The sequence below is a fragment of the Bufo gargarizans genome, chromosome 8 (assembly GCF_014858855.1).
Source record: "Bufo gargarizans isolate SCDJY-AF-19 chromosome 8, ASM1485885v1, whole genome shotgun sequence".
NCBI classification, from domain to species: Eukaryota; Metazoa; Chordata; class Amphibia; order Anura; family Bufonidae; genus Bufo; species Bufo gargarizans.
The window spans coordinates 86,279,489-86,305,631 of record NC_058087.1 but is presented as its reverse complement, the minus strand read 5'-3'; the positions used below and the strand labels follow the sequence as shown (position 1 = coordinate 86,305,631).

The 26,143-nt window shown below is 44.7% G+C and overlaps 1 protein-coding gene across 3 annotated transcripts in view; it reads left to right on the top strand.

Moving 5' to 3' along the window:
• The window catches only part of CPO (carboxypeptidase O), a 224,946-nt gene that overhangs the window by 18,150 nt on the left and 180,653 nt on the right, over positions 1-26,143 (top strand). For 2 of the 3 annotated variants that reach the window (XM_044304955.1, XM_044304954.1), the window contains one exon: positions 9,266-9,390. In XM_044304955.1, coding sequence (XP_044160890.1) covers positions 9,365-9,390 — 26 coding nt within the window. In that variant the 5' untranslated portion in view covers positions 9,266-9,364. Of the gene's footprint in view, positions 1-1,850; positions 1,927-9,265; positions 9,391-26,143 lie in introns of all 3 variants that reach the window. The other variant, XM_044304953.1, reaches the window with a different exon arrangement.

The window sequence follows — 26,143 nt, the reverse complement described above, 5'->3', positions numbered from 1 at the left end:
GGGACCTCTCTCCTCTGCCTGTGTGTGTGCTGGGCCTAAATATATGCCAATGGACTGTTGCAGTGGTGGCTGACGTGAAGCCTCATTCTCTGCTATGACATGCAGACTAATTCTCTGCTGACATGAAGACAGATTCTCTGTTACGGGACCTCCCTCCTCTGCCTGGGTGCTGGGCCTAAATATATGCCAATGGACTGTTGCAGTGGTGGCTGACGTGAAGCCTCATTCTCTGCTATGACATGCAGACTGATTCTCTGCTGACATGAAGCCAGATTCTCTGTTACGGGACCTCTCTCCTCTGCCTGTGTGTGTGCTGGGCCTAAATATATGCCAATGGACTGTTGCAGTGGTGGCTGACGTGAAGCCTCATTCTCTGCTATGACATGCAGACTGATTCTCTGCTGACATGAAGCCAGATTCTCTGTTACGGGACCTCTCTCCTCTGCCTGTGTGTGTGCTGGGCCTAAATATATGCCAATGGACTGTTGCAGTGGTGGCTGACGTGAAGCCTCATTCTCTGCTATGACATGCAGACTAATTCTCTGCTGTCATGAAGCCAGATTGTCTGTTACGGGACCTCTCTGCTCTGCCTGTGTGCTAGGCCTAAATATATGCCAATGGACTGTTGCAGTGGTGGGTGACGTGAAGCCTCATTCTCTGCTATGACATGCAGACTGATTCTCTGCTGACATGAAGCCAGATTGTCTGTTACGGGACCTCTCTGCTCTGCCTGTGTGCTAGGCCTAAATATATGCCAATGGACTGTTGCAGTGGTGGGTGACGTGAAGCCTCATTCTCTGCTATGACATGCAGACTGATTCTCTGCTGACATGAAGCCAGATTCTCTGTTACGGGACCTCTCTCCTCTGCCTGTGTGTGTGCTGGGCCTAAATATATGCCAATGGACTGTTGCAGTGGTGGCTGACGTGAAGCCTCATTCTCTGCTATGACATGCAGACTATTCTCTGCTGACATGAAGACAGATTCTCTGTTACGGGACCTCCCTCCTCTGCCTGGGTGCTGGGCCTAAATATATGCCAATGGACTGTTGCAGTGGTGGCTGACGTGAAGCCTCATTCTCTGCTATGACATGCAGACTGATTCTCTGCTGACATGAAGCCAGATTCTCTGTTACGGGACCTCTCTCCTCTGCCTGTGTGTGTGCTGGGCCTAAATATATGCCAATGGACTGTTGCAGTGGTGGCTGACGTGAAGCCTCATTCTCTGCTATGACATGCAGACTAATTCTCTGCTGACATGAAGACAGATTCTCTGTTACGGGACCTCCCTCCTCTGCCTGGTGTGCTGGGCCTAAATATATGCCAATGGACTGTTGCAGTGGTGGCTGACGTGAAGCCTCATTCTCTGCTATGACATGCAGACTAATTCTCTGCTGACATGAAGACAGATTCTCTGTTACGGGACCTCTCTCCTCTGCCTGGGTGCCGGGGCCTAAATATCTGAGAATGGACTGTTCCAGTGGTGGGTGACGGGAAGCCAGATTCTCTGCTATGGAACCTCTCTCCAATTGATTTTGGTTAATTTTTATTTATTTAATTTTTATTTTAATTCATTTCCCTATCCACATTTGTTTGCAGGGGATTTACCTACATGTTGCTGCCTTTTGCAGCCCTCTAGCTCTTTCCTGGGCTGTTTTACAGCCTTTTTAGTGCCGAAAAGTTCGGGTCCCCATTGACTTCAATGGGGTTCGGGTTCGGGACGAAGTTCGGATCGGGTTCGGATCCCGAACCCGAACATTTCCGGGATGTTCGGCCGAACTTCTCGAACCCGAACATCCAGGTGTTCGCTCAACTCTACCTATGTACTATAATTTTTCTTTTCTTCTTTAGGGACCAGATTTTACAAATCATCCCACAGTATAAGGACCAAGTCGTATGCTTGCAGCAGATATGTAGGTCTTCACAGGTTGGTATAAAAGCGGGTTATATTCTAACAGCAAAATATATCATTATAAATGCATGTGGCTGGGGTATTTTTTGGTTTATATTTATAATCCAACCCTAGTGATATGCAGTAGTTGATGTTGCCTAAAGACACATCGGGATTTGCCACCAGGCCAGGAGCAGCTGGGGAGCCTGGTCCAGTAAATACTAATGAAGCTGAGTGGCACCTCCATTAAATATGGGTTGCGGGAAGAGCCCTCTCCCAAAACACAGATATTTACTAAATAAATTATTTTATAGATCTCTATTAAGAATTGAACCCCAGACCTCCGGAATGGCCGGAGGAAGTTTACCACTACAGAACCACATTGTTAAAAGGATATGGTTTTCTTCGCCTAAAAGACTACTAAACAGTAATACTATTTTCTTCACAGGCATGATATTAAGAAATAACAAACATTTGTAATGCGCTTTTCTCACAGGGACTCAAAGCACAGTCAGTGGCTGCCATAGAGGCGCTCAAAAAAAAGCTGGAAAGTAAAAGTTACATTCTTCTGTAAAGTTACTGTTACTAAAAAATGAATGGAGCAAAAACTATTATAATAAATGCATTTTTGTAACATACTATTAATTATCACAAAGCTGGTGAAGATTTCATAGTCAGGCACATTTTAGCATCAGGGATCCTCCAGAATTATTAAGAGGCCTTTCAAACAAGCGAACTTGACTACTAAGACTTATGTACGAAAGGCCAATTTTAGTACATCAGGGCCATCGTGTACAAAACACCTTAAAAGCCATGTTACATTTCACATCTACTGTTCCAAGCACACATATTTGTGACAACATTTCCATACAAAAAGCTTGGCTTGCTTTTTTGTGCACCTCCTGCACAAGTGGCACGTAACACAGTAGACTTACTCCATTACCTATAGGTAGGCAGTGTACAGTACCTCAACCAGCCTATGTTCATACTGTATACAAAACCGCTATCATTCAAAAGAGCATTTCTACAGGGAGGAACAAAAATACCAAACTTCAAAAAAGCTAAATTTAGCCAACTGAGAGAGGCCATAGGCCTAACTAACTGGGACAAAGTCCTCAAAAATAAAAATACAGCCACAAAATGGGATATCTTTAAAAGCATCCTAAAATCTCATTGTGAGAGGTACATACTGTATGGGAATAAAAGGTTAAGGAACAAAAAGAAACCAATGTCGATAAATAGAACTGTAAAGAAAGCAAAAAATGACAAAAATAAAACATATAAATCACTAAAACAGGAGGGTGGCACGGAAGCACTGAAAAACTATAAGAAAAAAAATAGAACATAAAAAACAAATAAAAGCGGCCAAACTAGAGACAGAGAGTAAAACCCTAAAATGTTCTTAAATTATATAAATTTTAAAAAGTATAAATCTGAAGGTGTCGGCCCTTTAAAGAGTAATGAGGGGGGAGTCGCAGAGATTGACGAGGAGAAAGCAAAGCTGTTAAATATTTTTTTATTCAATGTATTCACAGAGGAAAATAAATTAAAAGTGTCCTGTCTGACTCAGGAAAAAGTACAACAGTGACTTAAAAAGATTAAAATAGACAAATCGCCAGGACCAGATGGCATACACTCCCGTATACTAAGGGAATTAAGTAATGTCATAGCCAGACCCTTATTTCTGATATTTGCGGACTCTATACTGACAGGGAATGTCCCACGGGATTGGCGCATAGCAAATGGGGTGCCAATATTCAAAAAGGGTCCAAAAACAGAGCCTGGAAACTATAGGCCAGCAAGTTTAACATCTGTTGTGGGTAAACTGTTTGAAGGTTTTCTAAAAGATGCTATCTTGGAGTACCTCTATGGAAATAAGCAAATAACGCCATATCAGCATGGCTTCATGAGGGATCGGTCATGCCAAACTAATTTAATCAGTTTTTATGAGGAGGTAAGTTCTAGACTTGACAGTGGCGAATCAATGGATGTCGTATATCTGGACTTCTCCAAAGCATTTGACACTGTACCACATAAAAGGTTAGTATATAAAATGAGAATGCTCGGACTGGGAGAAAACGTCTGTATGTGGGTAAGTAACTGGCTCAATTATAGAAAACAGAGGGTGGTTATTAACGGTACACACTCAGATTGGGTCACTGTCACTAGTGGGGTACCTCAGGGGTCAGTATTGGGCCCTATTCTCTTCAATATATTTATTAATGATCTTGTAGAAGGCTTGCATAGTAAAGTATCAATTTTCGCAGATGACACTAAACTGTGTAAAGTAATTTACACTGATGAGGACTGTTAAAGGGGATATTAATTATAGATATTTATGCAAATCTCAATAATTAATATTCATAAATAGGCGTGAGTCGTCTAGTGATGCCTCTGCCTATTTATGCCTAAATAAACAACATACACTACTGATTGCCTTACTCTATACTGTACCACCTGTGGCTATTGCTGCGGCGCCTTACTACCACAAAAGACTACACACTGTGCTTAAAATAAAGGTATTTATTAACACACTATATGTCGCAGTATAATATATTTACTTATAACTATATATATCTATATCAAGGGAATAGATATATATATATTTATAGCAGCATACCGTAATATAAGTACACACACTATAACAACACACTAATACGGTTCTAACTACTCTAACACAGTCCCAATTCCTCCCCAGCATCTAACTACAATTACAATAATACACATACATACACTTTACCAGTAGCCCACCCAATCCTGTCAATATACTATCCCTACTGGAAATAACAAGGGGTAAATACGGACACTGCTGCTGATGGGGTAAGCAGGGCAGCCATGAAGGGGTATCAGGGGTAGAAGCACAGGGGCAATACCAGGGTAGCAGGGGATATGAGGGCCTGGGGGAACACAGGGGAATTAGGACTCAGGGCAGGGGAAGGTAAGGGTTACCAAGGGTTATATGGGGATTAGGGGTATACCAAGGGTTCAGGGTGTAATGAGAGGGGTTACCAAGGATTATAGGGGGATTAGGGGTATCAGGGTGTAATGAGCTGCAGGGGAAGGTTCCAAGGGTTATGGGGGGATTAGGGGTATCGTTGGTGGTATAGGGGGAGTAAGGGTTAATGCATTGGTGGTATAGGGGGAGTAAGCGTTAATGATATTCGTTGGTGGTATAGGGGGGGATTCAGGATACTCAGCCGGGCGTCTGCTCATTCTCCAGGGGGGCTCGTTTGTCCAGGGGATGATCCTCTCCGGCTGGGGGCTCGTTTCTGAAGTGCCCCAGCATAGTGCCGCCAGACTATTTAAGTTCGGCGTCGCTCGCTCCCGAGGCAGCCCGTCCTGTGGCGTGCATGCACGCCGCCGGCCAGAACACGTGGGTGTATATATATATATAGATATACAGTACAGACCAAAAGTTTGGACACACCTTCTCATTCAAAGAGTTTTCTTTATTTTCATGACTATGAAAATTGTAGATTCACACTAATGGCATCAAAACTATGATTTAACACATGTGAAATTATATACATAACAGAAAAGTGTGAAACAACTGAAAATATGTCATATTCTAGGTTCTTCAAAGTAGCCACCTTTTGCTTTGATTACTGCTTTGCACACTCTTGGCATTCTCTTGATGAGCTTCAAGAGGTAGTCACTTGAAATGGTCTTCCAACAGTCTTGAAAGAGTTCCCAGAGATGCTTACCACTTGTTGGTCCTTTTGCCTTTACTCTGCGGTCCAGCTCACCCCAAACCATCTCGATTGGGTTCAGGTCCGGTGACTGTGGAGGCCAGGTCATCTGGCGCAGCACCGCATCACTCTCCTTCATGGTCAAATAGCCCTTACACAGCCTGGAGGTGTGTTTGGGGTCATTGTCCTGTTGAAAAATAAATGATGGTCCAACTAAACGCAAACCGGATGGAATAGCATGCCGCTGCAAGATGCTGTGGTAGCCATGCTGGTTCAGAATGCCTTCAATTTTGAATAAATCCCCAACAGTGTCACCAGCAAAGCACCCCCACACCATCACACCTCCTCCTCCATGCTTCACGGTGAGAACCAGGCATGTAGAGTCCATCCGTTCACCTTTTCTGCGTCGCACAAAGACACAGTGGTTGGAACCAAAGAGCTCAAATTTGGACTCATCAGACCAAAGCACAGATTTACACTGGTCTAATGTCCATTCCTTGTGTTCTTTGGCCCAAACAAGTCTCTTCTGCTTGTTGCCTGTCCTTAGCCATGGTTTCCTAGCAGATATTCTACCATGAAGGCCTGATTCACACAGTCTCCTCTTAACAGTTGTTCTAGAGATGTGTCTGCTTCTAGAACTCTGTATGGCATTGACCTGGTCTCTAATCTGAGCTGCTGTTAACCTGCGATTTCTGAGGCTGGTGACTCGGATGAACTTATCCTCCGCAGCAGAGGTGACTCTTGGTCTTACTTTCCAGGGGCGGTCTGCATGTGAGCCAGTTTCTTTGTAGTGCTTGATGGTTTTTGTGACTGCACTTTGGGACACTTTTAAAGTTTTCCCAATTTTTTGGACTGACTGACCGTCATTTCTTAAAGTAATGATGGCCACTTGTTTTTCTTTACTTAGCTGCTTTTTTCTTGCCATAATACAAATTCTAACAGTCTATTCAGTAGGACTATCAGCTGTGTATCCAACTGACTTCTCCACAACACAACTGATAGTCCCAACCCCATTTATAAGGCAAGAAGTCCCACTTATTAAACCTGACAGGGCACACCTGTGAAGTGAAAACCATTTCAGGTGACTACCTTTAGAAGCTCATCAAGAGAATGCCAAGAGTGTGCAAAGCAGTAATCAAAGCAAAAGGTGGCTACTTTGAAGAACCTAGAATATGACATATTTTCAGTTGTTTCACACTTTTTTGTTATGTATATAATTCCACATGTGTTAATTCATAGTTTTGATGCCTTCAGTGTGAATCTACAATTTTCATAGTCATGAAAATAAAGAAAACTCTTTGAATGAGAAGGTGTGTCCAAACTTTTGGTCTGTACTGTACATACACTGATATATATATATATATGTATACCTGCATATATATTCATGGATGCTTGGGGCACATCCATAAATATATATATATATATATATATATATATATATACATATACACATATATAGATATGACTAATAAGCCCACCCAGATGTCCCACCTGGACGGGCCCATAGAAAAGGGCCAATACATATGTATATATGTCAGGGCACATACGTATTTATATATATAACACTTCCCTCAACAAGGACAGTATACTACTACAGAGGGATCTGGATAGATTGGAGGCTTGGGCAGAGAAGTGGCAGATGAGGTTTAACACTGACAAATGTAAGGTTATGCTCATGGGAAGGAATAATGCAAATCACCCGTACATACTAAATGGTAAAACACTCGGCAACACTGACATGGAAAAGGATCTAGGAATTTTTATAAACAGCAAACTAAGCTGCAAAAATCAGTGTCAGGCAGCTGCTTCCAAGTCCAATGAGATAATGGGTTGCATCAAAAGGGGCATAGATGCCCGTGATAAGAACATAGTCCTACTACTTTACAAATCGCTAGTCAGACCACACATGGAGTACTGTGTACAGTTCTGGGCTCCTGTGAACAAGGCAGACATAGCAGAGCTGGAGAGGTTCCAAAGGAGGGCAACTAAAGTAATAACTGGAATGGGGCAACTACAGTACCCTGAAAGATTATCAAAATTATGGTTATTCACTTTAGAAAAAAGGCGACTGAGGGAAGATCTAATTATAAATATATCAGGGGTCAGTACAGAGATCTATCCCATCAGCTATTTATCCCCAGGACTGTGACTGTGACGAGTGGACATCCTCTGCGTCTGAATGAAAGAAGGTTTGTACACAAACATAGAAGAGGATTATTTATGATAAGAGCAGTGAGACTATGGAACTCTCTGCCTGAGGAGGTGGTGATGGTGAGTACAATAAAGGAATTCAAGAGGGGCCTGGATGTATTTCTGGAGTGTAATAATATTACAGGCTATAGCTACTAGACAGGGGTCGTTGATCCAGGGAGTTATCCTGATTGCCTGATTGGAGTCGGGAAGGAATTTTTTATTCCCCTAAAGTGAGGAAAATTGGCTTCTACCTCACAGTTTTTTGTTTTGCCTTCCTCTGGATCAACTTGCAGGATGACAGGCCGAACTGGATGGACAAATGTTTTTTTTCGGCCTTATGTACTATGTTACTAACTTAAACTGTGGCGCTCCTTCAATGCAGCGAGTCCAATAACCAAGACATCATTGCATGATGCCTCTAGCTGCAGGATCGAGACTTGGCCACAACGTTTGCCATTAGCAGAAACAGATCTTGAGTTAAACTGCCCCTGAATATAAGTACAGAACATCAAGGAAAGAAAGCTTTTCCTGGTTAACACATGTCCTGCGTTAGCCCCACCACCACTGTATATAGCAAATTATTACTACCATATACCAGACGAGTAGATACAGATTGATCACACACTTAGAGAATAAAAATATCTGTTTGCTTATGGTTGACATTTCCTCTGACTGTAGTACTCACCTCAAATTTCCCCATTTGGCCCAGATTGGAGTGATCTTTTTTTGTTTTGTTTTTTAGTTGTTTTAGTTTTTAGTTTATTATTTTTTGTAGAGTCTCACATATTTACATCCCATACCATATATTACAGAAATGCTCCCCACAACAGCCATAAAACCCCTAAAGCCCCTTATGCCACAAGATATGGATGTAGCAGGGTTAACACACAATCTTTATGAGACATGTTATCTAAACTAAATGAAACTAAATGCATTAAGCAATTGCTTTTCAATGGCTTTTGCTTCAAGATAACGCGATGAGTTAAGAAATCTGATTTAAGAGTGCGTGTGTTATCCCTGCTACATCGGTAGCTATGCCAGCCACAATGCCCACCATTAAAGCCATAATACCTCCTATGCCCTATGAAGACAATATATGCATTCATCTTATGAATTATTGAAACATCATGTTTCTTTAATTTGCCTTAATAGGTTTCCTGGTTAATAACAAGGATTGGGTAGAAAGATCACTATAAAACCAAGATGAAACCTGGTGAATTTGCTTTTGTAGATGGGCCGCCTAAAGTGATCTACTGCAGATCCTTTTATTACAGCACATTATTACGGATTCACCTGGCTTCTTGTGAATTATAGGCAGAGAGTAATTAATGTGCTGGGGAAGCAATTAGACATGCATGCATGTTGAGCAATAAATCTCAGTTTGTTCTTCCACTGAATACTAATGAACATAATTCCTAGACATCACTGACTATGTGCTCTGTTCCATTCATAAACTACATGATGTGTGATTTATTCTCATTATTTTGCAACAGTTGGATCTATGGAAGCCAATCCAGCCAGAAGATATCAATGTCAGAAGTGTAGTGCATGTCAGGATCCCATCCGTGGCTCTGCAGCCCGTGAAAGAGGCCATGCTTCACTGTTCACTATCTTTTAAGTAAGTCAACTGATGTGAGTTGAGCAGTTTTTTAATCTTTGAGACTTTAGTTGTAATTAAATATTAGTCATGCGGATTGACATGCTGAAGTGGAGAGTGCATATCAGGCATGTTTTAACGTGCTGTACGGCTTGCTGCTCAGTATATAATATACTGTTAAAATACAGACTTTTAATATTTTTTGCTGCCTGTTTATTATCCAATTATTACAGAAAAACCTAAGAAAGAAACATTTAGAGCAGATTACCAATACTGTAAGTGTGGTAAACCTTTTAGCTCAAGGAAGGTAAAATAAGAAATATTTTTTTTTTTATTCTCTTTATTAGAAATTTAAATTACAAAAAGTGCATTATTCCAAATCTTGTAACATTGACAGATTTTAAATATCATGAATTCAGTAGGATATACCCTGTGACCTTAGTTATTTTTCAATGTACAATTTTGTGTCATATACTTCAAAGCCATATTTCCCTCCCTCTCCCTTACCTTAACTTAACTCACCCCCAAAAAAACGTTTGCTCCTTACTGGTTGTCTACAATTTAATCTATCTTGAGAGATGTTGACCCCAGACTCCCACTTACTTGGGCCTCAAAATACCATTTGGTATGTATTAAGGGGTGAGATTAATTTGCGAATCTCCGCAACGGACAAGGCAAATTCAATAAACTTTCTTCATTTCAAAAATATTGTTAACCATAACAAGGGGCTATCCTCTGTCTAGAGTACAGAAAGTTTCACCATCACCGGGGATTCTTTACTTAACAGAAGGCAAGCTATGGAACTATCTGCCATAGGTTATTGTAAAGGTGGATACATTTGAAAAGTTCAAGAATGGCCTGGATGCTTTGGTTGAAATAATATCACACGGCTAGTAGATTTATGGAGATGGGATGGCAGGAAGGAGTTTTTCCTCTAATATGAGACAACTGGTAAAAATCTTATAATGCTTATTCACCTTCCTCTGGATCAACGTTGCATGCTTTAGGTTAGACTAGATTACCTTGATCTCTTCAACTATGTAACCATAGTTTACTAAGATGCTGCTGAATTCTTAGGCTACTGTACTCTAAATACAAGCATACATATCAACAATATAGTTGTCAATTTTTGGGGTATGTAAACCCCACCACAGGGACGCCCAAAAATCAAACTGGTCCCAACAACTTATCAACAGGGGTTATGTAAACCCTGTTCATTTTCATCCTAGGACAGCCTGAATTTTCCAGGAAAAGTATGGACAGTCCCTGCAAATTCAGAACTATTGGCAGCCATGCATAAGGCAGTATTACTTGACATGACTTATTGTAAGACATGAATAAGTCTCTATAGCTATTGCTTTTCAGTTGTGTACAATGCAAAATTATCTTGCCACCAGCCTACAAACCACAGAAAGTGGCCACATATGGCTCATAATTAGGGATGAGCGAACCCGAACTGTGAAGTTTGGGTTTGTACCGAATTTGGGGGTGTCCGTGACACGGACCTGAACCCGAACATTTTCGTAAAAGTCCGGGTTCGGGTTCGGTGTTCGTCGCTTTTTTGGAGCTTTTTGAAAGGCTGCAAAGCAGCCAATCAACAAGCGTCATACTACTTGCCCCAAGAGGCCATCACAGCCATGCCTACTATTGGCATGGCTGTGATTGGCCAGTGCAGCATGTGACCCAGCCTCTATTTAAGCTGGAGTCACGTAGCGCCGCACGTCACTCTGCTCTGAACAGTGTAGGAAGAGGTTGCAGCTGTGACTGTTAGGGCGAGATTAGGCAGTGATTAACTCCTCCAAAACACTTAAGTCAGTGATCAATCTACAGCTGTGGATCATTGAACTGCTGCTATTCAATTGTTCACAGTTTTTAGGCTGCCCAGAGTGTTTTTCAGTCACTTTTTTCTGGGGTGATCGGCGGCCATTTTGTGTCTTGTGGTGCACCAGCACAAGCTGCCACCAAGTACATTTAACCATCAATAGTGTGGTTATTTTTTGGCTATATCCTACATCAGGGGCAAGCTGTCACCAAGTGCATTTAACCATCAATTGTGTGGTTATTTTTTGGCTATATCCTACATCAGGGGCAAGCTGTCACCAAGTGCATTTAACCATCAATAGTGTGGTTATTTTTTGGCTATATCCTACATCAGGGGCATGCTGTCACCAAGTGCATTTAACCATCAATAGTGTGGTTATTTTTTGGCTATATCCTACATCAGGGGCAAGCTGTCACCAAGTGCATTTAACCATCAATAGTGTGGTTATTTTTTGGCTATATCCTACATCAGGGACTTGGCTGTTCTTGCTATTTTATTGAGGGGTGAAATACAATTGCCAAAATAGCAGTACCCTAAATCTGGTGTTTCAGCTGTGGCCAGCCAATTGTAATACTGTCTGCTGTCTGGCAAAGGATATATTTTTGTTCAGGGTTGAAATACAATTCCCAGCTTAGCAATTTCCTAAATTAGTGGTTTCTGCTGTATCAGGCCTACTTTAAATCTATCCCTAAAAGTGTATATTAGATTCAAGGTGCTGATAGGGCCATTCTCAATAACTTCACACACACGCTACTGTGCATTTCCAAGTCTAATTCTGTCTGTAAACGTATACCTGTCACCCAGCGCCTTAATAATAGGCCTCAAATTTATATTCATCTAAATCTGTGTTTATTGCTGAGGCTGGTCAAGTTATTTTGGGTCCGTCAAAGCACAGTTTTTGTTCTGGGTTGAAATACAATTCCCAACTTAGCAATTCTCTAAATTAGTGGTTTCTGCTGTATCAGGCCTACTTTAAATCTATCCCTAAAAGGGTATATTAGATTCAAGGTGCTGATAGGGCCATTCTCAATAACTTCACTTACACGCTACTGTGCATTTCCAAGTCTAATTCTGTTTGTAAACGTATACCTGTCACCCAGCGCCTAAATAATAGGCCTCAAATTTATATTCATCTAAATCTGTGGCTATTGCTGAGGCTGGTCAAGTTATTTTGGGTCCGTCAAAGCACAGTTTTTGTTCTGGGTTGAAATACATTTCCCAACTTAGCAATTCTCTAAATTAGTGGTTTCTGCTGTATCAGGCCAACTTTAAATCTATCCCTAAAAGGGTATATTAGATTCAAGGTGCTGATAGGGCCATTCTCAATAACTTCACACACACGCTACTGTGCATTTCCAAGTCTAATTCTGTCTGTAAACGTATACCTGTAACCCAGCGCCTAAATAATAGGCCTCAAATGTATATTCATCTAAATCTGTGGTTATTGCTGTGCCTTTATTAGTGTAATACGGTACCTAAATAGATAGCCAGAAAGTGTTAGGTGTCTGTAAAAAAAGGCCTGAATTTGAATTCAATACATTGGGCCAAATAATATTTTTCTTATTGTGGTGAACGGTAACAATGAAACCATCTAGTAAGGGACGCGGACGCGGACATGGTCGTGGTGGTGTTAGTGGACCCTCTGGTGCTGGGAGAGGACGTGGCCGTTCTGCCACAGCCACACGTCCTAGTGTACCAACTACCTCAGGTCCCAGTAGCCGCCATAATTTACAGCGATATTTGGTGGGGCCCAATGCCGTTCTAAGGATGGTAAGGCCTGAGCTGGTACAGGCATTAGTCAATTGGGTGGCCGACAGTGGATCCAGCACGTTCACATTATCTCCCACACAGTCTTCAGCAGAAAGCGCACAGATGGCGCCGGAAAACCAAGCCCATCAGTCTGTCACATCACCCCCATGCATACCAGGGAAACTGTCTGAGCCTCAAGTTATGCAGCAGTCTCTTATGCTGTTTGAAGACTCTGCTGGCAGGGTTTCCAAGGGCATCCACCTAGCCCTTCCCCAGCGGTGGAAGACATAGAATACACTGACGCACAACCACTTATGTTTCCTGATGATGAGGACATGGGAATACCACCTCAGCATGTCTCTGATGATGACGAAACAGGTGCCAACTGCTGCGTCTTTCTGCAGTGTGCAGACTGAACAGGAGGTCAGGGATCAAGACTGGGTGGAAGACGATGCAGGGGACGATGAGGTCCTAGACCCCACATGGAATGAAGGTCGTGCCACTGACTTTCACAGTTCGGAGGAAGAGGCAGTGGTGAGACCGAGCCAACAGCGTAGCAAAAGAGGGAGCAGTGGGCAAAAGCAGAACACCCGCCGCCAAGAGACTCCGCCTGCTACTGACCGCCGCCATCTGGGACCGAGCACCCCAAAGGCAGCTTCAAGGAGTCCCCTGGCATGGCACTTCTTCAAACAATGTGCTGACGACAAGACCCGAGTGGTTTGCACGCTGTGCCATCATAGCCTGAAGCGAGGCATTAACGTTCTGAACCTTAGCACAACCTGCATGACCAGGCACCTGCATGCAAAGCATGAACTGCAGTGGAGTAAACACCTTAAAAACAAGGAAGTCACTCAGGCTCCCCCTGCTACCTCTTCTGCTGCTGCTGCCTCGGCCTCTTCTGCTGCTGCCGCCACGGCCTCTTCCTCCGCCTCTGGAGGAACATTGGCACCTGCTGCCCAGCAAACAGAGGATGTACCACCAACACCACCACCTCTGTCACCAAGCATCTCGACCATGCCACACGCCAGCGTTCAGCTCTCCATCTCACAAACATTTGAGAGAAAGCGTAAATTCCCACCTAGCCACCCTCGATCCCTGGCCCTGAATGCCAGCATTTCTAAACTACTGGCCTATGAAATGCTGTCATTTAGGCTGGTGGACACAGACAGCTTCAAACAGCTCATGTCGCTTGCTGTCCCACAGTATGTTGTTCCCAGCCGCCACTACTTCTCCAAGAGAGCCGTGCCTTCCCTGCACAACCAAGTATCCGATAAAATCAAGTGTGCACTGCGCAACGCCATCTGTGGCAAGGTCCACCTAACCACAGATATGTGGACCAGTAAGCACGGCCAGGGACGCTATATCTCCCTAACTGCACACTGGGTAAATGTAGTGGTGGCTGGGCCCCAGGCGGAGAGCTGTTTGGGGCACGTCCTTCCGCCGCCAAGGATCGCAGGGCAACATTCTTTGCCTCCTGTTGCCTCCTCCTCCTACTTGGCTTCCTCCTCCTCTTCTTCCACCTGCTCATCCAGTCAGCCACACAACTTCACCACCAACTTCAGCACAGCCCGGGGTAAACGTCAGCAGGCCATTGTGAAACTCATATGTTTAGGGGACAGGCCCCACACCGCACAGGAGTTGTGGCGGGGTATAGAACAACAGACCGACGATTGGTTGCTGCCGGTGAGCCTCAAGCCCGGCCTGGTGGTGTGCGATAATGGGCGAAATCTCGTTGCAGCTCTGGGACTAGCCGGTTTGACGCACATCCCTTGCCTGGCGCATGTGCTGAATTTGGTGGTGCAGAAGTTCATTCACAACTACCCCGACATGTCAGAGCTGCTGCATAAAGTGCGGGCCGTCTGTTCGCACTTCCGGCGTTCACATCCTGCTGCTGCTCTCGTATCTGCGCTACAGCGTAACTTCGGCCTTCCCGCTCACCACCTCATATGCGACGTGCCCACCAGGTGGAACTCCACCTTGCACATGCTGGACAGACTGTGCGAGCAGCAGCAGGCCATAGTGGAGTTTAAGCTGCAGCACGGGTCAGTCGCACTGCGGAACAGCACCACTTCACCACCAATGACTGGGCCTCCATGCGAGATCTGTGTGCCCTGTTGCGCTGTTTTGAGTACTCCACCAACATGGCCAGTGGCGATGACGCCGTTATCAGCGTTACAATACCACTTCTATGTCTCCTTGAGAAAACACTTAGGGCGATGATGGAAGAGGAGGTGGCCCGGGAGGAGGAGGAAGGGTCATTTTTAGCACTTTCAGGCCAGTCTCTTCGAAGTGACTCAGAGGGAGGTTTTTTACAACAGTAGAGGCCAGGTACAAATGTGGCCAGCCAGGGCCCACTACTGGAGGACGAGGAGGATAAGGATGAGGAGGAGGTGGAGAAGGATGAGGATGAAGCATGGTCACAGCGGGGTGGCACCCAACGCAGCTCGGGCCCATCACTGGTGCGTGGCTGGGGGGAAATGCAGGACGATGACGATACGCCTCCCACAGAGGACAGCTTGTCCTTACCTCTGGGCAGCCTGGCACACATGAGCGACTACATGCTGCAGTGCCTGCACAACGACAGCAGAGTTGCCCACATTTTAATGTGTGCGGACTACTGGGTTGCCACCCTGCTGGATCCACAGTACAAAGACAATGTGCCCACCTTACTTCCTGCACTGGAGCGTGATAGGAAGATGCGCGAGTACAATCGCACGTTGGTAGACGCGCTACTGAGAGCATTCCCAAATGTCACAGGGGAACAAGTGGAAGCCCAAGGCGAAGGCAGAGGAGGAGCAAGAGGTCGCCAAGTCAGCTGTGTCACGGCCAGCTCCTCTGAGGGCAGGGTTAGCATGGCAGAGATGTGGAAATGTTTGTCAACACGCCACAGCTAACTGCACCACCACCTGATATGCAACGTGTTAGCAGGAGGCAACATTTCACTAACATGTGTGCACAACCCTCCACGTTCTGACTGATGGTTCGGCCCCATTCAACTTCTGGGTCTCTAAATTGTCCACGTGGCCAGAGCTAGCCTTTTATGCCTTGGAGGTGCTGGCCTGCCTGGCGGCCAGCGTTTTGTCTGAACGTGTATTCAGCACGGCAGGGGGGCGTCATTACAGACAAACGCAGCCGCCTGTCTACAGCCAATGTGGACAAGCTGACGTTCATAAAAATGAACCAGGCATGGATCCCACAGGATCTGTCCATCCCTTGTGCAGGTTAGACATTAACTACCTCCCCTTAACCAAATATTATTGTACTCCAGGGCACTTCCTCATTCAATCCTATTTTTATTTTCATTTTACCATTGTATTGCGGGGCAACCCAAAGTTGAATGAACCTCTCCTCTGTCTGGGTGCCGGGGCCTAAATATATGACAATGGACTGTTCCAATGTTGGGTGACGTGAAGCATGATTCTCTGCTATGACATGAAGACTGATTCTCTCCTGACATGAAGCCAGATTCTCTGTTATGGGACCTCTCTCCTCTGCCTGGGTGCCGGGGTCTAAATATATGACAATGGACTGTTACAGTGGTGGGTGACGTGAAGCCTGATTCTCTGCTATGACATGAAGACTGATTCTCTGCTGACATGAAGCCAGATTCTCTGTTATGGGACCTCTCTCCTCTGCCTGGGTGCCTGGGCCTAAATATCTGACAATGGACTGTTCCAGTGTTGGGTGACGTAAAGCATGATTCTCTGCTATGACATGAAGACTGATTCTCTGCTGACATGAAGCCAGATTCTCTGTTATGGGACCTCTCTCCATTGCCTGGGTGCCTGGGCCTAAATATCTGACGATGGACTGTTCCAGTGTTGGGTGACGTGAAGCATGATTCTCTGCTATGACATGAAGACTGATTCTCTGCTGACATGAAGCCAGATTCTCTGTTACGGGACCTCTCTCCTCTGCCTGGGTGCCTGGGCCTAAATATCTGACAATGGACTGTTCCAGTGTTGGGTGAAGTGAAGCCTGATTCTCTGCTATAACATGAAGACTGATTCTCTGCTGACATGAAGCCATATTCTCTGTTATGGGACCTCTCTCCTCTGCCTGGGTGCCTGGGCCTAAATATCTGACAATAGACTGTTCCAGTGGTGGGTGACGTGAAGCCTGATTCTCTGCTATGACATGAAGACTGATTCTCTGCTGACATGAAGCCAGATTCTCTGTTATGGGACCTCTCTCCTCTGCCTGGGTGCCTGGGCCTAAATATCTGACAATGGACTGTTCCAGTGTTGGGTGACGTAAAGCATGATTCTCTGCTATGACATCAAGACTGATTCTCTGCTGACATGAAGCCTGATTCTCTGTTATGGGACCTCTCTCCACTGCCTGGGTGCCTGGGCCTAAATATCTGACAATGGACTGTTCCAGTGTTGGGTGACGTGAAGCATGATTCTCTGCTATAACATGAAGACTTATTTTCTGCTGACATGAAGCCAGATTCTCTGTTATGGGACCTCTCTCCTCTGCCTGGGTGCCTGGGCCTAAATATCTGACAATGGACTGTTCCAGTGTTGGGTGATGTGAAGCATGATTCTCTGCTATGACATGAAGACTGATTCTCTGCTGACATGAAGCCAGATTCTCTGTTACGGGACCTCTCTCCTCTGCCTGGGTGCCTGAACCTAAATATCTGACAATGGACTGTTCCAGTGGTGGGTGACGTGAAGCATGATTCTCTGCTATAACATGAAGACTGATTCTCTGCTGAAATGAAGCCAGATTCTCTGTTATGGGACCTCTCTCCTCTGCCTGGATACCGGGGCCTAAATATATGACAATGGACTGTTTCAGTGTTGGGTGACGTGAAGCGTGATTCTCTGCTATGACATGAAGCCTGAATCTCTGTTATGGGACCTCTCTCCTCTGCCTGGGTGCCGGGGCCTAAATGCCTAAATATATGACAATGGACTGTTACAGTGGTGGGTGACGTGAAGCATGATTCTATGCTATGACATGAAGACTGATTCTCTGCTGACATGAAGCCAGATTCTCTGTTATGGGACCTCTTTCCTCTGCCTGGGTGCCTGGGCCTAAATATCTGACAATGGACTGTTTCAGTGTTGGGTGACGTAAAGCATGATTCTCTGCTATGACATGCAGACTGATTCTCTGCTGACATGAAGACAGATTCTCTGTAATGGGACCTCTCTCCTCTGCCTGGGTGCCGGGGCCTAAATATATGACAATGGACTGTTCCAGTGGTGGGTGACGTGAAGCCAGATTCTCTGCTATGGGACCTCTCTCCAATTGATATTGGTTAATTTTTATTTATTTCATTTTTATTTTAATTCATTTCCCTATCCACATTTGTTTGCAGGGGATTTACCTACATGTTGCTGCCTTTTGCAGCCCTCTAGCCCTTTCCTGGGCTGTTTTACAGCCTTTTTAGTGCCGGGTTTGGGTTCGGGACGAAGTTCGGGTCGGGTTCGGATCCCGAACCCGAACATTTCCAGGAAGTTCGGCCGAACTTCTCGAATCCGAACATCCAGGTGTTCGCTCAACTCTACTCATAATCCACCAGTTCAGGAACACTGGTTCATAGAAACATTACATAATATGGACATTTCTTAAGTTTTTGTGTTAGGTTTTATGTAGAAGGGATCTGATTGGATGGGAGCTGATTCAATTTAGGGGTTTAATCAAGCAAGTTTGTCTGGATTTATACTTTAACATTCCCTTCTCAAATCAGATGAACATCCAGTAATTCATGTTACTTTATGTTGCACACTAGGAGAAGAAATTCAAGAAACAAAAGATTATCAACTGAAGGCTACATTCACACATGAGTGAAAAACAGCCGCCATTTTTAAAAGTCTATGGGACTATTCACATGGCCATTTTTTAAACAGACAGTGAATAGAGGCTGTCACAGCCAGGCAGACCATTTTTTGGGTACACTGCAACCTTTCAGGGTTTAGAATAAAAAAGTTATATAATACCTAATCCACTTGTACATGCAGGGACACTAGCTCCTCACAGGATGCAGCAGGACCTGTGTATTCCTACTGGACAGCACAAAGGGGAGCTTTAGTCATACTGGGGGCACACTAATGGGAGACATTAATCATACTGCAGGGCACAGAGGTGTAGCTAGGGGTTCAGCACCCCTAGTGGACCCCACAAAGCATGTTTTGAACTGCAGAGGTGCACCTATGGCTGGGTTTCCACACTCTGATTTTGTTCAAGTTTTTTATTGACTTTTTTTACACCAAAACCAGGTGAGCATCATAAAGGGGGAGAAAGTTGTGTAAATAGGACAGGCACTACTACTCCTCTGTTATTCCATGCACTCTGGTTTTGGCTTCAAAAACATCAACAAACCCCCCCCCCCCCCCCCCCCAAAAAAAAAAAAAAAAAAACGGAGTCTGACTGTCTAGCCTAATCATAGTAGTAAATCCACTTATGATAAATTAGACGTCACAAAATCCTACACAAAATGCTGGTGTGACTACCCAGAACAAATAATCAAAACGGTGCATATGTATATCCTTTATTTCAATATATTAAAATACACACAAATTATCAAAAAAACTATGTGATGAACAAACTCAGGTAGACATGATATTAACTGCATGTGGACATAAGCACCAAGCAACTGGAAAATGATATAGAAAGGTCAAACACCAGCATCCTGAGGAAAAAGGATTGCCTAAAAAGTCCCATAAGGATAAAGCCGAAACAACCAGTTCAAGAAAATAAAGAGACAATGGTCTGCCTGAGAAGTCCCCACTCACTCAACTCAGCCTAGCCCACCCCTGGCTCTCTCACTTGCCCTAAAGGTCCTCCTGACAAGTGGACACCACTGTGTGCTTGGTGCCCCCCCCCCCATCAGTGGCCCCCGCTGCCCCCCTGCAAGCTGCACCTCTGGTGGGGCATTCTGCAGGCCATCTGATGTCCAGAGAGCACTATGTGGGGTGTTATATATACTGTGAGGACACTGCAGGGGTAGGGATGTTAAAAATAAAACCCAATGAAATTCATCTGTCTTTAATGGCCATTTTTAACGGCCATTAAAAACAGATGCAAAGCAGCCATTAAAACAGATGGATGGCAAGAAAATGGATGCACACACTGATACAGAATGGACATGACAAACTGACATTCACTGTTCTGTGAATGTAGCCTAAATTGAATTCAATTTCCAGGTGATTTCCTTTTATTTTAAGGGAAATACTTAGTAGTACATCCTATTGGGCTTTATTATAAGGTTAATGGAAATAACCAGTAAAATAAAATCATTGAGTTATTTCTTCAGTTTGGCTTCAGGGCTCACCACTGTGAAACAGAAGAGAAATGACAGGTATGCTTTAATAAATAATATAACAAAATCAGAAGCAAGTTCAGAATTAACATATTATCTTTCCCCAAGGCTTATTGAAGGTAAGGGCCCAGGATGGAAACGAAGATATTACAGAGAGAACATAATTTATAAATGTAGTATTTAAATGACCAAGTTCGGCATTTGCTGTTCAGTAAGGTAACACTACTGTCTGCCGTAGTATTTTTATTATTATAATTTTTTTAGAGTAAAGACAATTTTTGGGGTCTTGCCTTACATTACAGTATTCGGTTTTAGAATTATGATCTAATAATGTAATTTTTTGTGATGTATTAAAAAACAGAAACTAAACCAACTTTAAATAAACACCTAAACCAAACCACGAAGAGCGAATAAATTTTTATTCCTTTTTCTACTTTGCTTTCAGACCCAGTTAGGATCCTGCAGTTAGCATCAGAGCTATATGGCTAGTCTACAAAAAAAAAAATGAATGAACATTATTTTCTAGGTACGCATATTGAACATACATCACAGTGTCAGGGCTCATATAGAATATGATAGTGAATACAGAACGTATAGCTCCCTGTTATGAAGCCACACAGCCTCCATGCAGGCTCTGTCCAGCGCCATATGTATGGAGGCAAAACTTCTAAAGGCGCATATTTTAGTACATTTGGGGCCTGACGAAGAACGCCACTTACAGGAAAACCTGTGTGCCTGTATATGAAATCATAGGCTTATAATGGTAGAGTAGAGGTACTATGTACCACTAAGGAAGTCTTAATACATGGTGCCCAGAAACAAACTGCATATTCCAGATGAGGCCGCACTAACACTTTGTAAAGTGGTAATATTACATCCCTGCCCCGAGAGTCCATGCCTTGTTTAATGCATGACAATATCCTGGTGGCCTTGGAAGCAGCTGATTGACATTGTATGCTGTTATTTAATCTATGATCTATAACGATACCCAAGTCCTTGTCTACAAGTGACTCTCCCAGTGTTACATCCCTTGCAACATATGATGCACAGAGATTATTACTACCAAGATGCATAACTTTACATTTATCCACATTAACCCTCGATTGCCTAGTGGATACCCAAACACTCAGAGTGCCCAAGTCAGCTTGTAGTTTATGGACATCTTCCATAGGCTGCACAGTTCTACATAGTTTAGTATCATCTGCAAAAATAAAAATGGTGCTATTAATCTCATCTTCAATGTCATTAATAAATAAATCAAATAATAAATAAAATGATCTTTTCAGACAAAGAAGTGGCACCTAATATTTGGTTTAGTGACTAGTGAAAAAACTGCTGGATTTTATAGATCTTTTTATATAGATATTTACATGGAAAATGTAAAAAAAAAACTAAATATAAAAAAATATATATGTTTAACATGAAAACAATAGGTCATCTTTAGAGATGAGCGAATTTCTCAAAAATTAGATTCGGTCGGTTCGCCAAATTTTTCAAAAAGATTTGATCTAATCCGAATTTATTTGTGGAAAATGGTGTTAAAAAACTACTATTTCATGGCTGCAGAGAGCCTATATAGTGGTGGAGAACAGTGTGCCTTGCAGTAACACGCATAGGGAGTCTGCTGTAGTAGTGAAACAATACTGTGAGTCAGTATGACACGCAGATGACAGGCGTCGCTCTTAGGTCCCTTTCACGCGGGCGAGTATTCCGTGTGGATGCGATGCGTGAGTTGAACGCATTGCACCCACACTGAATATCGACCCATTCATTTCTATGGGGCTGTTCACATGAGCAGTGATTTTCACGAATCACTTATGCGTTGTGTGAAAATCGCAGCATGCTCCTCTTTGTGCGTTGCGGTGCGATAATCCACGCAACGCAGGCCCTATAGAAGTAAATGGGGTTGCGTGAAAATCCCAAGCATCTGCAAGCAAGTGCGGATGCAGTGCAATTTTCACGCACGGTTGCTAGGAGACGATTGAGATGGAGACCTGAATAACTTAAGTCGGTAAGCAGGCTTGATTTGTACTGTAATTAAACAGATGTGCGCCCCATAGGGTAATTCTGCGAGAACCAGAGGTTAAGAAAATAAATTGCAAGGCTCACCTTGTAGAGTTGTGCTAATGTTAGGCACAACTCTAATGTATGTTCATCAGAAGGAACCTGAAAACCTGGAAAATGGCGGTTTGCAGCCACAGGATCAGAAAGAGTCTTCTTATCGGAGATGCCTGGAATCCCCAAGAAGGTAAGAAGTTAGCAGAAACAAAACGTCCCACGGCGCAAAAACAGTCCACAGGTCACCAGGATCAGGAGTACAGTATTTTATTGCAGCATTACAACGCGTTTCTGGGAATCACTCTCCTTCATCAGGTACAAAAGGCTGCACCCTTTTGTACCTGATGAAGGGGAGTGATTGCCCGAAACGCGTTGTATTGCTGCAATAAAATACTGTACTCCTGAACCTGGTGACCTTTGGATGATTTTTGCGCCGTGGGACGTTTTGTTTATGCAAATAACTCAAGTGTGAACTCAGCCTTACAGGTCAGGTATAAAGATCCGTGCAGAGGCCCAAGATCCTACTATAGTGTGAAAGCGCTCACTCCTTTTATACCGTCGTCAGCTGATTCCACAGAGATGTCTACAGAACCTGTTCTATTAAACGCTTATAAGTAGAGCCCCCCTGACAGAGTGGAGAGGGTGTCAGCACTAAATTTGTGTTGACGTCACTAATTATTTTGCCCTTCTCTGATCCGTCAGAACAATAACCCTCAAAAAACAGGTCCTCACTGTTGAGCATCCACGTTCACTTGGTCAGCATTTGGTCAGTAGACCATCAGTATTGCTAAAGCCCAAAAAAAAACAGGCGTGGATCCAAAACAGACATGACACATGAATGGAATATTTGCATGTCTCCTGTGTTTTGCACCTACTCCTGCTTTTGGCTACCAAATCATAAGCTAATTCTGATGAAAAATAGGGACCATGTCAGGCCTTACGGCTGCTACATAGACAGGATCCATTGTGCATCTCATTTTTCCTTCCTTCTGACAGATCAGAAGAAGGGTCAAAGAAATTATGATGTCAACCAGGCCAAAAAGGCAAAATAGTGGACCAGTCATTGAGTGGGGAGGGTGAGAACAGCATGAGAAGTCCACAGAGTGGCCCAATGACAGAGTGTTGAGGGGGCAGCAGCATGAGGAGACCGCGGAGTGGCCCAGTGGCCACATAGTGGTAAAGTGGTAGAAGCATGAGGAGACCAAAGAGTGGCTAAGGGACATAGTCGTGAGGTGGCAGCAGCATGAGACCACAGAGTGGTAATGTGGCAGCAGCATGAGGAGACCACAGAGTGGCCCAGTGACATAGTGTTCAGGTTGCAGCCACATGAGGAGACCAATGAGTTGCCCAGTGGCATAGTGTTGAGGTGGCAGCAGCATAAGGAGACCACAGAGTGGTGATGGGGAAGCAGCATGAGTAGACCACAGAGTAGCCCAGTGACAGAGTCGGAAGGTGGCAGCAGCATGAGGAGACCACATAGTGGTCCAGTGACATAGTGTGGAGGTAGCATCAGCATAAGGAGATCACAGAGTGGTAATGTGGCAGCAGCATTAGGAGACCAGAGAGGGCCCAGTGACATGTACCTGATTAGTACCAGCAACACCACCACCTGGGTCACCAAGCATCTCCACAATGTCCCAAGGAAGCGTTCAGCTCTCCATCTCCCAAACACTGGAGCGGAAGAGGAACTACCCCGCTACCCACCCGCAATTCTTGGCCCTAAATGCCAGCATTTCAAAATTACTGGCCTTTGAAATGCTGTCATTCCGTCTGGTGGAGACGGAGAGTTTTGAAAGCCTTATGGCGGTGGCTGTCCCACAGTACGTCGTGCCCAGCCACCACTACTTTTCCAGGTGTGCCATTCCTTCCCTGCACAACCAAGTGGGGGACAAAATCAGATGCGCACTGCGCAACGCCATCTCTGGCAAGGTCCACCTAACTACGGATATGTGGACCAGAAAGCACGGTCAGGGACCTTTATATCTCCATAAAAGCATACTGGGTAAATGCAGTGGCGGCTGGGCCTGAGGCCGATAGCAGTTTGGCGCATGTCCTTCCATCACCGTGGATTGCAGGGTGCTTCAGATTGCCTCTTGTTGCTTCCTCCTCCTACTCCACTTCCTCATTCTCTACCGCCTCCTCATCCAGTTAGCATAACACCTTCACCACCAACTTCAGCACAGCAAGTGGTAAACGACAGCAGGCAGTATTAAAACTTATCTGTTTTGGGGACAAACCCCACACCGCGCAGGAGCTGTGGATGGGTCTTGAACAACAGACCAATGAGTGGTTGGTGCCAGTGAGCCTCAGGCCCGGCCTGGTGGTGTGCGATAATGGGCGAAATCTCGTAGCAGCTCTGGGACTAGCCGGTTTGATGCACATCCCTTGCCTGGCGCATGTGCTGAATTTGGTGGTGCAGAGATTCCTTAAAAATTACCCCAATATGTCAGAGCTGCTGCAGAAAGTGCGGGCCGTCTGTGCGCGCTTTTGGCATTCTCACCCTGCCGCTGCTCGCCTGTCAGCGCTGCAGCATAACTTCGGCCTTCAGCTCACTCCCTCATATGCGACATGCCCCCAAGGTCCGACGTGCCCACCTTGCACATGCTGGCCAGACTGTGCGAGCAGCAGCAGGCGATAGTGGAGTTTCAGCTGCAGCACGCACGGGTGAGTCGTTCTGCAGCACCACCTCACCACTAAGGACTGTGTTCCTTGCTGAGCTATTTTGAGTACTCAACCAACATGGCCAGTGCCGACAACTCCGTTCTCAGCGTTACTTTCGCACTTCTATGCCTCCTTGAAAAAATGCTGCTGGCGATGATGGAAGAGGATGTGGCACAGGAGGAGGAGGAGGAGGAAGAGGGGTCATTTCATAGGGTTTCCAGACAGTCATTCACAAGTGGCTCCGAGGGTGTACAGTACTGAAGGATGACTAGGTGGAGGATGAGCAGATGGAGGAGGAGGAACTGTGTTCACAGCAGGGTGGCACCCAAACCAGCTCATGGCCATCACCGGTGCATGGCTGGGGGGATACAGAGGACACAGACGATACACCTCCCACAGAGGACAGCTTTTTGTTGCCTTTGGACAGCCTGGCACACATGAGCAATTACATGCTGCAGTGTCTCCACAATGACCACATTCTAATTAGTGCTGATTACCGGGTGGCCACACTGCTGGATCCCCATTACAAGGACAACGTACTATACTTAATTCCATCACTAAAGCGTAATCGTAAGATGCGCGAGTACTAGCGCACGCTGGTAGACTCGCTGCTGGTGGCATTCCCACCTGACAGTGGGGACACAGTGTGTAGTGTCCCACTAGGTAGGAGGGGGCACTACACAAGGGTCAATTGGGTCACGTGTTACTCATACTCCTAAGAGACAGTGACATTATGTTTATTCATGCATTTTAATGTATTTTCTATGTGCTTCTACATGTGTTGTTTCCCCTGTTACATGCATAGCAGGCCTATTGGGGTGTAGTTAGACATCCTAGACACTAGAGGGAGATAGGGAGCCCCTAGTATAAATGTTCAGGCCCAGACAGGGAGGGGGGATGTCATAGTCAGGAGTCTGTGGAGACAGAAGTGAGAAGGCACCATCCAGAGATATGCTGAGGGCCTCCTCCTGACATGCAGCTAGATAGTCCAGGAGGCTAGTGAAGGAGAACAGCCTGCCTGGAGACCATTCATCCATTAACCACAGAAGAAGCAACCCCAGTAGTAGGGATGGTCCTCCTGGGAGAAACCTGCAGTTACCCACATAGCAGATCCAGTACGACCAGCTCAGATAAGTAAGCTGATGGGAAGAGGTACTATAAGATAGAAGCAAGGGTCAATGCAGGAGGAAGATTTACAGGTCCTTCTA